At 42.9% G+C, this 14462-nt stretch overlaps 1 protein-coding gene across 2 annotated transcripts in view; it reads left to right on the top strand.

Annotated features, from left to right (window-relative positions):
* grk6 (G protein-coupled receptor kinase 6) overlaps positions 1 to 11424 on the top strand; it is a 41104-nt gene extending 29680 nt beyond the window's left edge. The window contains exons 1-11 of one of the 2 annotated variants that reach the window (XM_068600009.1): positions 200 to 247; positions 815 to 878; positions 2424 to 2564; positions 4109 to 4299; positions 4412 to 4449; positions 5442 to 5531; positions 5685 to 5893; positions 6828 to 6965; positions 7055 to 7192; positions 7626 to 7760; positions 8217 to 11424. In XM_068600009.1, coding sequence (XP_068456110.1) covers positions 246 to 247; positions 815 to 878; positions 2424 to 2564; positions 4109 to 4299; positions 4412 to 4449; positions 5442 to 5531; positions 5685 to 5893; positions 6828 to 6965; positions 7055 to 7192; positions 7626 to 7760; positions 8217 to 8267 — 1197 coding nt within the window. In that variant the 5' untranslated portion in view covers positions 200 to 245 and the 3' untranslated portion in view covers positions 8268 to 11424. Of the gene's footprint in view, positions 1 to 199; positions 248 to 814; positions 879 to 2423; positions 2565 to 4108; positions 4300 to 4411; positions 4450 to 5441; positions 5532 to 5684; positions 5894 to 6827; positions 6966 to 7054; positions 7193 to 7625; positions 7761 to 8216 lie in introns of those variants that run through there. The other variant, XM_068600008.1, reaches the window with a different exon arrangement.
* Positions 11425 to 14462: the final 3038 nt, after the last annotated feature.

Raw genomic sequence — 14462 nt, 5'->3', positions numbered from 1 at the left:
AGATGCACCATCACAGGGTTGATTTAGCAGCAAAGGGCTCGTCCTGTTTTAATGAGTCTGTTTAATTTACCTGCTCCAATGACCAGAGCGTCCACAGGGAGACGAGAGCGGAGCGCCGATCCCCAGAGGGACCGGTTACTTGGTGCTCTGCGGTCGTTACAGAAAGCTCCGGTGGTGCTCGCCGTGAAGCCGTCCACCGACCGCTGACTGCACTCAGTGAGCTTTCATGGCAGAGTATCGTGTAAATGTATGACCTCACCGGCAGGCATCGTGAATATTCATGTTTTTCACCATAACTTCTCGTCAAACCAAGAACTAAATTTTAGATGCTCCAAGGATTATCCATATTTCTATCAGACAAACTTACTTAGAAGGTGTTCTCTCTAACTGTCATATATATATATATATATATATTATATTATATTTTTATATATACTGTAAATATTATATATATATCAAATTTAATAAAATAAAGAATATATATACATGTTTTAATATACATATTTGTGTATCTATATATAAAAAAGAATAAAATAAAAAAACATATATATATATTTAAATATATGTATTAAAAATAAATATATATATTTTTTATATATATATATATAAAGTACAAAATAAAAATATATGTTTTATTATATATAAATAAATATATCTATCTATATATCTATATCTATATCTATATCTATATATATATATATATATATATATATAATATATATTTTTACAATCTCCAGGACAGCAAGATGGTGATATCAGCGTCATGTTCATGTCACTTTCACACGTGCTGCCGTTTCTCTTTGTGTCACAACAGGCAGCCGGTGACGAAAAACACCTTCCGGCAGTACAGAGTTTTAGGAAAAGGAGGCTTCGGAGAGGTGAGTGCACTCTGTTTTTATTCTTTATCTACTCATATTTGAGACGACTCGACAGACAACAGCACAACACAAAGCACAGAGGAAACGATCTTATCGACAAGCTGAAATAAACAAGTTAAATCAAGGAAAGAGCGAGGATGGGCAGGGAGTTTACCTTGATTAGGATCAACTGCCACACGCCTGCAATTTCCGAGAACAATGCATCACTATAATAAGAACACAGGTAGAAACAATTGAGCGGTTGAGTAACTGTCTCAGGAACAAAACCAAAACAATACATTGGTGAATGCGGATCACTGCGCTTAAAAAGCAAGATGCTGAACAGATCATTTCAATTAAATGAGCTGAACATCATTACAAACATGATGGTATTTTTGCACACGGTCTTCTACTCTCCGAAGAAAAAGTGGGAAAGCCTCCGGGCGTTCTTTGATCGGTGTAAAAGCAGCACACACGCGAACATTTCATCCTCAGTCGACCCTGCGGTCCCGTCGGTAACAAGTTGCATGTTTGGACTCATTATCTCCCGGTGAGAGTCACAATCCTGACCTTTTAAGGCGGAGGACAGGCGGGTATTGTTTTCGATGTTTTTCGCTGGGTTTATAGCACCTCACACTGGACAGAGGAATCAAGAGGCCGACAGCAAAGATGGAGAGAAAAGAGATGTTTTTATGAATAAAAAGGAGGAAGTTGACCTGGAGAGGAGCTCAAACAAACAAGTTGAAGCAGCTTTTGATAAATCCGTAGACTTGGTGCAGAGCTTCTCTCTTTTTATTTTAGCTCGCTCGTTACCAGAGCCACATAAGGAAGGTTGTGTTAATGACAGTAAATGTGCATTAAATATAGATTTTAAAAACAGAAAAATTCTTCAAAACAGCAATTAGACTTGTATTCATCAATACACAATCTGCAGTGGACGTTAAACTTGAGAATCACCACAGACTGCAACTAAACGTTTGTTTGGACGTGAAAGTGCACGTTTAGGTGCATTTACCTGAGTCTTAATATCCATATCTCCAATCTAGGGAGTCATATTTAGAGCAATGCTACCTAGATTCAATGTTAGCGTGTGCGATGAGTCCAGGGGAACGAGTTTAAAACCAGTGGCACTTGGCTTTAAGCGTCCAGATATTTGGGGAAAACGATTTTAAATTGACGTCCCGTCTACAATCAATTCATTTCAATCTGTTTTCACTCATCGCGTTCATATGTAGCGCTACGCCCGACAGAAACGTTCATTTCCACCACACATTGGAAAGCAAAAAGAGTTTTCCTTGTGTCTCTTTGTGCGAAAGCTTCTTCTTCTTTTCTTTTTTTACGTCCCAAACCGCCATCCTGTGTTACCTTATGATTCGATTATTTACAATCCCGGTCTTGTTTGGTGTCCTGGTGCTCAAAGACTCGAGAAGTCACATGACGGACGGCAATGAAGTCTGTGTTGTATTCGGCGTGAATTGTTTCTTTATTTGCCGCAGCTTTGTGCATGTGAGGAACGGGAATAAAAAGCGCTCGTCGCCCTCTGTTTCCCCCCTCTTGACCCTGCAGGTGTGCGCGTGTCAGGTGCGGGCCACAGGGAAAATGTACGCCTGTAAGAAACTGGAGAAGAAGAGGATAAAGAAGAGGAAAGGAGAGTCCATGGCGCTCAATGAGAAACAGATCCTGGAGAAAGTCAACAGCAGATTTGTAGTAAGCGTCTCATCTTCTCTGCGACCTCATACGTCACCTGTTTTTAATGCAATCTTCATCTGGAAAACTACGTTTAGGGAAGATATATTTGAAGAAATATACACTACAAGCAGACTTCCCCTTTGACGTAACAATTCAGAAGGTGTAATTGTGTCTTGACATTTCTTTCTTCCAAAATGAGCCATTTATAGAGCGAAACTGTGCACATATTTGCTCTCTCTCTCTCTCTCTCTCTCTCCGTGTGTGCGTCAATAGTACGAGATGTCCGCGACATTTACAACTGCGGTAATTAAAAGACAACATGGAGGCTTGTTTCTGTCTCTGGTTTGGTTTGATTCCCCGCCAGACGACCTCCGTTCAGCTTATTTGATTTGGGCTCCGGTCGGTTGGCTGCGCCGGCCTCCCGGGGCCGAGGAGTCCCTCGGGGTTCGACGACGCCCCGACGTGAAAATACACACAGGACTTAATTAAAGAAGCTCGGCAGCAGGTTGCGTTCGCGGTGGTGTGGACGTGCAGTCAGCGGCGTCGTCGGCTTCCTGAATATCTCACGTCATAGGACAAAAAAAACAAACATCTCCCCAAATCTTATTTTTTACGCTTCCTGCTCCGCAGAACACAGCAGGCAGACATGATGATCATGTTGCTCTGTATCTGCTGAATGTGTAAATAAGCAGCGTGTTCTAATGCAGATGTAAGGCCCTTAACATCGTTTGAACTGGTGATTTTACACGATGATGATGGTGATGACTATTGTTTTACTGTTGTTTTCTCTCCTGTGTTCACTATACAGCTAAAAAAAAACGGCGGCTTCCATGTGTAAACAAGAATAAGTACACGTTTACATTACACTTAGTATCACACTATATTTAACTGACAGCTTTCACTTTTTACATTCATTTTCACTTCACGTCACACAGACGAGAAACACAATTTCAAATCTTCTCTATTTTTTCTTATAGAAGAAATGAAATAGAAAACTTTGAGACGACTATATCCATGATAAATTATTCTCTAAATCCATCTGTATGTTTTATTCCACGTGTAAATTTTATATTCTTTTCTACTGCTCATTTTTAAAAACATCTTCAATCTGTTTCTTACTGTTCTACTGTTTATTTATATACCTTGATTCTTTTTACCTCATTACTTGTGAGCAGTGCTGCTGTAATCCTGTAATTTCCCCACTGAGGGACTAATAAAGGATTATTTTACCTTATCTTAAATAATAAATGATTCTTAATTGATCATTCTATTAAAAAAAACATCACTATTTTGCACAAAATACACAACACAAAATGACAATGTGTTTTTGATCTTGTTAGCTTTTCAGAGATATATTTTCAGGTGAAGCTGGAACTAGACAATGTTTAATATTTTTGCTTAATTCACCAAAACCATTGGTCGCTGATTCACTTTTTTATCAATAAATTACGTATTATTCCACGGGTCCGTGGCTGCAGAGTTGGACACATCCCTGCAAGTTGAGCATCTCATCAGCTGACACCGTGCGGCATCATTAACACGCGACGCTCCTCTGCCTCCAGGTGAGTTTAGCGTACGCCTACGAGACGAAGGACGCCCTGTGCCTCGTGCTGACCCTCATGAACGGGGGAGACCTGAAGTTTCACATCTATCACATGGGCGACTCGGGTTTCGACGAGAAGAGGGCCATCTTCTACTCCGCCGAGATCTGCTGCGGCCTGGAGGACCTGCACCGGGAACACATCGTCTACAGGTCAGCGTCTTTCCCACCTCAGAGCCTCACTGCCCTTCCTCGCTCCTCTCGGTCTCGTTGGCCCTCGTCTTCGTTTCGTCCTCACTCTGCTCTCTCGTCCTCCGTCCCACAGAGACCTCAAACCTGAGAACATCCTGCTGGACGACCACGGTGAGTAGCGGCGTTAAAGAACAAATAAATCACATGTCAAGAGGTCAAACTCCGGCTTTTACAACTTTGGGTTATCTCTCTGTGGGTTGTTGGCTTGTTTGAGTCAGGGACAGATGCGTGCTGGTTTATTTTTTGTTAGTTATTGTTGTTTTTCCTGCTACACTCCTTCTCAAAGTCATATCTCTGAGTTGATCTGAATACATAGACATGAGACGCATTTGACTGCATGTGACTTGTACTTCTCGAGGATGTAATTATCTCGCAGGAGACAAACTAAATATGAGATTCAGAAGAAATAAATAATTCAAATCCACATCTTACAACACCATCTTACTTTAGAGTCCACTACTTGTTGTGCTGTTATGCAGAATGGCAGCCTGTATTATAGAGACAGAGCAATGAGATTGTTCCATCGGTAAGCGAGTCAGGCGTTTGGTGTTTGATAATTTTCCACTAGAGGGCGCTCTGACTCCAGCAACGCGGACTGATCCCAAAACCTAAACCTCCTTTAGAGAAAGCTCTCGCTCTGCCGGAGAGAGAGGACACAAGGTAGAGCTCATAACGAAAAGAAAATTATTCAAAAATCTCCCATCTCAAGACTGCGATGTAGTCTATTTTGAGCTGGTCGGATAACAGGAAGTGACAAACGTCCGTCCTCAAGCAGCCAATAAAGCCACTTGAGTTTGGAAGGACTCCAAACTCCAGATAATTTCAACAGTTTGTTGTCAGTTAAAAGTTAAAAAAAAAAAAAAAAAAAAGCATTATTTATTTTCTATTCAGGGGGAAAAACAACAGAGCTGCAACAACACTGAAAAACAAGAGTTTATAACAGAGACCTGGTACATTTGAGTCAGAAACAAAACAAACAAACGTGTTGCTCCTCAACAAACTGCATAAAGAAAGAAAAATGTTGCAATCGTCTGAACTATTAAGTGCCTTTTCTCACCCATAGACAGGCGTCTGTAAACATGTGTTTGTGTGTGTTTCCTCAGGACACATCAGGATATCAGACCTGGGTTTAGCCGTTCACGTCCCAGAGGGACAGACCATCAAGGGTCGGGTGGGGACGGTAGGCTACATGGGTAAGTAACCTCTGACCTTCAACGACCTCCACTAGTGAGCAACAGAAACCGGATAACGGGAGTAAAACCACATTTGCAACGCACGTGGCGCGAGGACGCTCACTCGCTCACTCGCTCACTCGCTCACTCGCTCACTCGCTCTCTCCTCTCCAGCTCCGGAGGTGGTGAAGAACGAGCGCTACACCTTCAGCCCCGACTGGTGGGCGCTGGGCTGCCTGCTGTACGAGATGATCGAGGGCCAGTCTCCCTTCCAGCAGAGGAAGAAGAAGATCAAGCGGGAGGAAGTGGAGCGGCTGGTGAGGGAGGTGGAGGAGGAATATTCCAGCAAGTTCTCCGAGGACGCCAAGTCCCTCTGTAAAATGGTGGGTGGATGTTCGAGCGGCCAAATCCACTCGTCTCTCATTCGCGCCGTTCTGCAGCTCCCATCTGCTCGAGCTCCATATTTTTTTTTTTTTTTACTATATTCTAGTGGTTCACCTCGCCGTTTCAAAAAGACTTCCTGAGAAGAAATGCTGGTTCACAAATTTGCGACTCTGCATAGTTAAGTTGTGTCTCTGTCTGTCTGCTTCAGAACTGGTGGTTTCAGTGAAATCATGAGTAATAATAACATGCGAGAGCTCTCTACTCAAGGTACATTTGGGTGATTTGTGTGCGTGCTGCTTCCGCCGTTCTGATCTTCGACGGCTCAGTCACACTGTAGAGTACACGTATTGTTTTTTTTTTGCACGATCAATTCATATTTTGCCCTGGAATGAGCTTTTTATTCCCAGTCGGAGAGCCAGCTTGTGTTCAAACCAACATCCACACCGTCACAATAAAAAATGTAACTTCTGAAGGTCGCAACGCAAAGCTTTCTGGGAAAACACACACAAGGTTGGCGATCCAAAGACTTAAACCTGGCTCGACTTTTGCACAACATGCACATTTACTTTTTCAATCAATTTGAGGCACGTTCACATTAAATGTATTTGACTTTGTAACACGAGCAGTGTTGCATATTTCTACTGTTTACGTTGCGATCTGCTCGTGGGAACTCTCCGTAGATGTTAAATCCCGTCTATTCTAGTTTTAATAACTACTGTGCTGTATTCAATATCATGGATCTGATACTCAAAGCTTACTTCCTGGATTGTATTTCATCATCTCACCTGAACACGAGGCAACACTTTCCCAGCAAAGCAGCCTCCGTTTTAAATTAATTGCACTTCCACTTTTAGTCAGCCTACATTTTCCTCTGACCTTTTGTGTTTCTGATAGTTTTTTTTGTTATTTGTAACTGTTTTTTTCGTCCTCTAGCTTCTGGTTAAAGATCCCACAGAGAGGATAGGCTGCCAGGGAGGCGGAGCCTCTGAGGTCAAAGCCCATGCCATCTTCCGCTCCATCAACTTCAAACGCCTGGTGGCCGGCATGCTGCAGGCGCCCTTCACTCCCGATGTGAGTCCACAAACATTTCGCCCCGGACCGGTAGCTCCGCAGCCGAGATGAAACTGTGTTTTGAAGTTAGCGGATTTGTGTGTTCGCAGCCGCAGGCCATCTACTGTAAAGACGTGCTGGACATCGAGCAGTTCTCCACAGTGAAAGGAGTGGAGCTGGAGCCGAAAGACGAGTCCTTCTACAGCAAAGTGTCCACGGGCAGCGTCTCCATTCCCTGGCAGGATGAGGTGAGAGAAACAACACGCTTTCATCCATGTAACCCATTAGTGCTGACACCATTCAGATGAAACACACAAAGCAACAGGCATATTATTTAGATATAATTCATCTTTTTAGCCGTCTTTTTTTGGGTCAAATAGTCAATATTTACACTGCTGCAATGTCAGATTTCGAAATCTCGTCAAATCCTGCTCTGTAATTTAATCTGGAATGTTCTGGTTTTCAGCACTGGTTCATTTGTTTGGTTGAGTAAACTTTAATGTCACACAAAACGAGACAAAGCCGTAAACACACACACACACACACACAATTCAAACGTTTAGATGATCAAGTGAAGTGACATCTCTATTATGTCATACAGATGTTGTGAGGTGAAGCTTTTAGAGTTCAGGCGGACAAATAATAATGAAATGAATCGTCTGTTTGGTCTTCTCTCTGCAGATGATCGAGACGGAGTGTTTCACAGAGCTGAATGTTTTCCACCAGGACGGGACCGTCCCTCCGGACCTGGACTGGAGGGGACAGCCGTCTCCTCCGCCCAAACAGGGACTCCTGCAGCGGATGTTCGGCCGACAGGTCGGTAGACTCATCTCATCTCATCTCAAGTCGCCCTCCATTAAAGAAATGTGCTCGTTTCACTGTTTGCCTTCACTTTAATCTGCTGAAGGGGGAAAGTTTACGATGCGCTCATCTTAAAACTCTGTTAACGCCCGGACGAAGCAGCAGGATTTTTGTGACATCGCGACTTATTTGGAGCCAATCGGTGTCCAGTATGCAACTTATGTGACGTAGAAAAAAGCACACAGAACGGACTTTTCAGTGAGACATTTTGTGTCCAGCAGTTAAACTTGAAATTAATAATATTTTAAGGAGTAGATGCAACAAAGTTTCAACAAAGTCATTTAAATTGTGTGTGTGTTTTTTTTCCTGAATGTTTTTGTTATTATTCCACACAGAATATTTATATACGCCTTAAAATATGTCCATTCAGTTCACCGACATCTCAAGGTGACCCTCTGCTTCCCTCTGCAGGACTGCTGTGGTAACTGCAGCGACAGTGACGAAGAGCCCACAAGGCTGTGACACACACACACACACACACACACACACACACGATCTCATTTGTTTACAACTTTTGCACATTTGTATTTTTAACATAGTACTATCTCTAAATGTCAGAATGTATATTTTCAGCATAGCCATAATGTTTAATGTTATTTAAAAAGTTGTGAAACATCGGCTGTCGATGCGTTCCGAACCAGGAGACGGGAACTTTGTAAAAAAAAAAAAAAAAAACGAAAAACAAAAACACATTGTCCGGGGGGAAGGCTTTGCGTTCTCATTCATTCGTCCACTTCAACACAATGTCCATGTGTAACTGATCTGGGAGCTGCTGCTGACCGCTCGGCGGCTCCGCTGGAACAATTGCCTGCTGTAAAAGTGCCTTGCTAGAGGGCACTGTGACAGTGGTTCCGTAGGGAGGACTGAGCATTCCTCCATCTCTTTCACTTTGTCCAGGGAATCAAACTAGTGACTTTCAGCTCGTGAACTGTGACCACTTTCCTCCTTCCGCCCTCGTCCTGCTGCGACCGACCTCACTGCTCTTCTCTCTTTCTATTGAATTATTTTAAAAGTGGGATTTTTCATTTTATTTCCCCTTGACATTATGATTTTCAAACGGTGATGCCAGAGCCATGACGTTGTCTACATCTGCAGATATTTTTATATCAATAGTGTTTTTTTTGTTTTTTTTTCTTTTTCAATGATGAATTTCTTGGGGACAATCGACTCGCGTGAACATCCAGTTATTTACGATGAAACTCGTGCTCTGATTCTACACGTTACTTTTCCCAACATGCTTGTGCCTTTTTGCCCTTTTTTTTTTTTTTTTTTTTTTTTGATCACAGCAAAATTATTTTTGGAGCGTTCATATTTTTCATCCACAATGAACTCACACAATGATGTCAGCGCTGCAGAGCTTGAACTGGAACTCATTGTACGGCGCCCGTCATTTACTTTACTTTATTTTATTTTTGAAACCCTCGGAGAAGTCAATTAATAGTTTCCTTATCGTCTGAAACTTTGTCTTTTATTTTATTATTTTTGAACTTGTCTCTCAGGGTTTCTAAAGAATTCATTCCTTTTTTTCGTGATTTCATCGCCTGCTCTTCCTCTTTTTCTCTCCTCTGCTTCGCGAGCGGCCGGATGAGTTCCAGTCCACGGTTAGACCGCTTCACGCGCGTTCGCAAGAAAAAACAATTATTAATAACAGCAGTCAGTCGCTTCCTCAAAGAAAATGGCCTCTGGTTTTTTTTAAGCTATTAAAATTAAATACCTCTGAATGTACAAACGGCTGTGATGTTGTTTCTGATATTTGAGAAGACGGACGACAGAAACCAGACATCACGTTGTTTTTGTTTTATTCTTCTTCTTTTTCTTGCTGTCGAATATGATACACAACCGTGATTCATGAACGTCAACAATCTCTCTGCTCTCCGAGATAAAAGTTTCTGCTCCAGTCGTCCGCGAGGTCGAGTTATGTTTCATAAATGAGGGCAAACGACATTTTTAAACGGTCAGTTCAACCACTTCTCTCTCGCCTCCGGTCTCATCCAGCATCGCACAATGTTTTTATTTGCTCAGGTTTTGAAATATCGACGATTGTCTGTCCAGCGGTCCTGAAGCTGACTGATGTGTGAACTTGAGATGAACAAGTATCCCAGCATGCATTTGTTTTGTTTTTTTAATCAATCAACCAAAATGACCAAATCCAACCAAAACTGAGTGAAATGAGAAAAGTTTGTTGTACTGTAAATGAGCGTATCCTTTTAATAAAGCCTGGCTGCAAACGATGATTATTTTCATGAATAGAATCAACTCATTGTTTTGTCTTTAAAAACGTCAGGAAATCTTGTAAAATGGCCGTCTGTCTTCTTGTTGTGTCTTGTTTTGTGTGACCAACAGTTCAAAAACCCCCAAAAGACTTTGATTACTGTCATGTGACTGAAAGCAGTTTGAGAGGATGGAACCAGCGAAAGTTTGTTTCAAAAGATAAAAAAGACATTAACAGGATTAATTGATTAATGGACAAAGACTTACCCTTATATACTTGTTTTTAACTGGTTTTCATTATTTATGGTGTCAAAAAGTGTCTTTTGATGCAGAAATGGATTCATTGTTCAAGTCTCTTTGTATTCTTTAAGCCTCCCATCTGCTTTTTTTGTTCGGCCTCGGAGCCCTCTACAGTTTTTTTTAACAAGTCAATAAAAAAAACTAACTAAATTTCGCAAAGAAGATTAAAGATGAAGTCCTTCTCGTCCATCGTGCCTTTTTCCGAAGGTACTCCCGTCGTCGCCTCTTGTTATACAAACTGTGTGTGTGTGTGTCCATTCGAACCGCTGCTGCGTCAGCGCCGGCCCACTTCCTGTGTGTGTGGTACCTCGCGTGTTCCTGGTCTGGCCCTCCGGACGCCGGATCACTCGGTGAAAACGAGGATGAAGAGCCGGCAAAGAAGAGCCGCAGGGAGCCGACCCTCTTCCCGTCCCCGACTCTCCGAACTCTGGAGTCTCTGACGAGATTTTATTGAAGACGGAAAAAAAAAAAAAAGACTGAGCGGTCAAAGGGGAACGGAAGAGCTTCACGGACGTTTTAAAAATCAGGACTCCGCTGCTGTGCCGTGTGTCTCCCTGCTGTCAGATAGCCTCTGTCCTTCATGTTGAGGATGCACTGTAATCTGCCTTAAAGGATAATTCCACTTCATCACAACTTGGCTCTCGCTTTTGTTTTTCGTTGGCACTCATCAGTCGCACGTGAACATCGAATTCACAGAGCTAAGTCTGGTCCAAAAGTCAAGAAACACGACCAATCGGACCCTGAAAACCTTTGACTACTGACGGCCACGTTGGCTTCATGTGACTTCTGTGTTTTTCCTGGTTCTCTCTGTGCTCTTCTGGCCGGCTTGAAGTGGGCAGACTCATTGCTCGTACCGTCTGGCCACTTCCAATCAGATCAAATCACACAGTCCTGATGAAGAAGGTCACCTGACTTTGTGTCCCATGTTGGTTGATTGATTTGACAGAAGGGATCTCGAATGCTTCTCGTTGAGCGGTTTCCTCGAAATCCCTGTCAGCCTTTAATACCTCCTGATATGAACCTCAAGGGGCTGCACGGATCGACTGAACATATAGAGAAAAGGGTTTTGCTAAAAAAAAACCAACCTTTTGTTAGTCGGTCTCACACACCTGAGAGACGGCTGACGCTGCTAGTGGATCTGGTCACTGGCTGACCAGACACCATCGCATCGCTTGAAGCCGCCAACGTAGATTTCCGTGTGATTTGTGATCCCACGAATTCTGGCGTTAAGTTAGGATTGGAAGTTTCCTTCTGGTTGGGTCTGAATTGAAAACTTCACCGTGCCAAACACATATATGGCTGAAGTATTTGCAAAGTGGAATGAGTTCTTTTTCCAAAAGGTACCCTTAGCATTTCTCAACTTCCTGTTTTTTCCTGTCACTTTCTGCTCCAAATGAAGCGCTTTCATGCCGAGTGTCGGGAACGTCAATGAATCTGTGCATCGTCCGAGGGGATGTTAGACTGATGACATCTTCTCTCTTGACAAAACACGTAAAGGTGTTGCGGGAACTTTTGTTTTTTTTTGCAAAGACAGCATTTTTTCCTCTCGCGACGCAGGTTGAACGGATGAAATAAGCGTTGGATTGGTGGGTATTCCCACTTTCCAACGATTACGACTTTTATTTCCCCCGAACCTTCGATGTAGATGTCTTGTTGGCTATGAGCGGATAGAGGAGGCATTTAAAGGAAGTTAATCAAAATCATTTTTACTCCCGGAATAAAAATAGCATACACCACAAAAAAGAAACAACCTCCCTCTGAGACTTCCTGGCCAGGTTGGACTGATTTCAGACTCGAGCCGTTTGATGAATTCAGACCCATTATTCCGCAGCCACCTAACCTCGTGATTCATACTTGTTATTTAGCCTCCGTGACGTCCAATGCCGCACTACAAAAGAAAAACCCGGCTGCTCTCTGCCAAAACAGGACAACCAATTCAAATCCAAAACATCTTGTCCTTCGGAAATAATGACAGTGAATCATTTTTAGATTCTTAGCCGTAGATTTCTCGTTGGGACGCGGAGTCTTGCCGGGTTTCTTCTCACCATTTAATGACGCACCGACTCTCACCGGGTGAATGAAATTAAGTGCAATCAAGCGATTGTGCGGCGAACAGGCCCTCGGCTCTCTCTGTGTGTAGACGTGCCGGTGGGACTATACAAAAATAAGAAAAAAGGGAGCAATTTAGTCACTTTTATTTCGGTGTTAGAGCTCATCAGTGCTTTTGTGTCAGTCTAATATCCTGTCGCTTTCATGGTCTTTCTAATATTTAATCTCTCATAATTCATAATTAGGCTATTTTTCATTATTATTCTCAACCTCGCTGATCTACCCGTTCAACGGAGCATTTTTCTCTCTGAACTACTCGTCTCTCCGTTACTTCACACCTTTTTTTTTTCATCTTTTCCAAACAAAAGAATTGTTCATTTACTTCACTCGGTAGAGAAAAGCACATTTTGTATGTAAAAAGTAGCGAAAGTCGACACGGATTCGCTCGATGTTGCTTCATTAAATAACGGGATACTTTCTCTATCCCTGATGTCATTATGAAACTATTTACATGTGTACAATTTTAAAAGTAAAAAATAATACTTAAGTCTAACTAGCTTTGTATTATTATCTCTGATTTTAAACAACCTAAACTTGTGTGATTTGTAAAAGAGAACTATGCACAAGTGTGTTGAACGTTCACCTGGTGGCTGTGCAAACATGATATCATGTCAACAACAGAATAAAAATGGATCTAAAGCTCAGCGTTTCGTCATTTCATTATCCGTGTTGATGAACATTATCTATAATCCAACCCTGTTTGGACGTTTGCTCGGAAAAAAAATGCTTGAAAAAGCAACAAAAAGCCACAAATCCATTCAGTTTATTTCGCCCCAAATCACAAAATTTGCCTCAGACGGCACACGTCTGCTTTTGTCATCCTGTACTTGGTGTTTTTGTGTAGATACCAATGAAGCAAATTTGAATGAAAAGAAAAAAACGAGTCGACAGTTTTGAACGGATGTCCCGGAACAAAGACATCTACTGTGTGTGTGTACTGTGTGTGTGTGTGTGTGTGTGTCACTTCTGGATCAGGCGTCAAACAGTCACACTTTCCTCTCTCTCGCCCACACACAAACTTGATGTCAAATCAAACACACACACTCTCACAGACGCTGACTGGGAGCTGTGACGTCACCCTGATCCCACTCAGACCAGCGTCTTTTTTTGTTGAATCCTCTTTTCCTTTCATCGACTTCTCCCTCCGTCACAGCATCTCTTCCTCTGTGCCGTATCCCACGCTCCAGCTCCGGCTGATCGTTGTCTTATTGTTCAGTTATTTTATTCCTGTTTCACTGAGTCACGCGCGTCATCTGACCCGGTGAGTCGACCGGCTTCGATTTCGGCAAATCACCTGGAGGTCAATTCCAGCTTTGTATTTGATTCAAAGCCACACATGGTCCTTGTTCTTTAACACTAGTGTCTGGTGTTGGTGTGGCCCACCGCGCAGAACATTATACCTGTTCAGCATCGGCAAGTTAGCACTGTCAAGCATTCAAAGGTCAGCGCACGCCTCACAGAGCCACCAGCGTGACTTTGTAGATTTATACTCTGGGCACCGTGGATATCGGCGCCAAATTTGACGGCAATTAGGAGCCGTCAAGAGATTGCGCTAAAAGCCAAACGTGTCCGGATCACGGTGGCGCCAGAGAAAAAACCTCAGGGGATCCCAAAAAGTCAGCGTGGGTTCGTCTGTCCCGGGATATATATGTCTGAAGGAAATTCACGGCCATCCATCCGATCCTCGTTGAGATATTTCAGGACGGAACGACTGACCGACACGCCGCTATAGCGTAGCTTTTGAGGCTCCTCTGGTACGACGGAAAGTGAGTTAGGCCGTTTGTAATTTGATTCCTGCCATCCCATATCATCGCTTCAAACCCACAACTCGCACTCGCTCGCACTCGGCGTGGGCGGACTCCAACAGTGGAACGCGCGTCAGCTGTAAAGCACTTTTAGAGGAGTTTCCACCCACTGGGATCCACAAGCGGCTCAGTAACGGCTCCATTTTTAGACCCGCAATCAATCTAAAAATAATCTGTTACTACGTCGCTTTTCATCCCAGCTGGAGGCCAAACAGCTAGTATGTGTTTGTGG

This window comes from Clinocottus analis, unplaced genomic scaffold (assembly GCF_023055335.1).
Source record: "Clinocottus analis isolate CAN_PGR_092001 unplaced genomic scaffold, fCliAna1.0.p SCAF_5, whole genome shotgun sequence".
Lineage (NCBI taxonomy): Eukaryota > Metazoa > Chordata > Actinopteri > Perciformes > Cottidae > Clinocottus > Clinocottus analis.
Note: the sequence above shows the minus strand (reverse complement) of the source record. Positions and strands in the feature narration are given on the sequence as shown.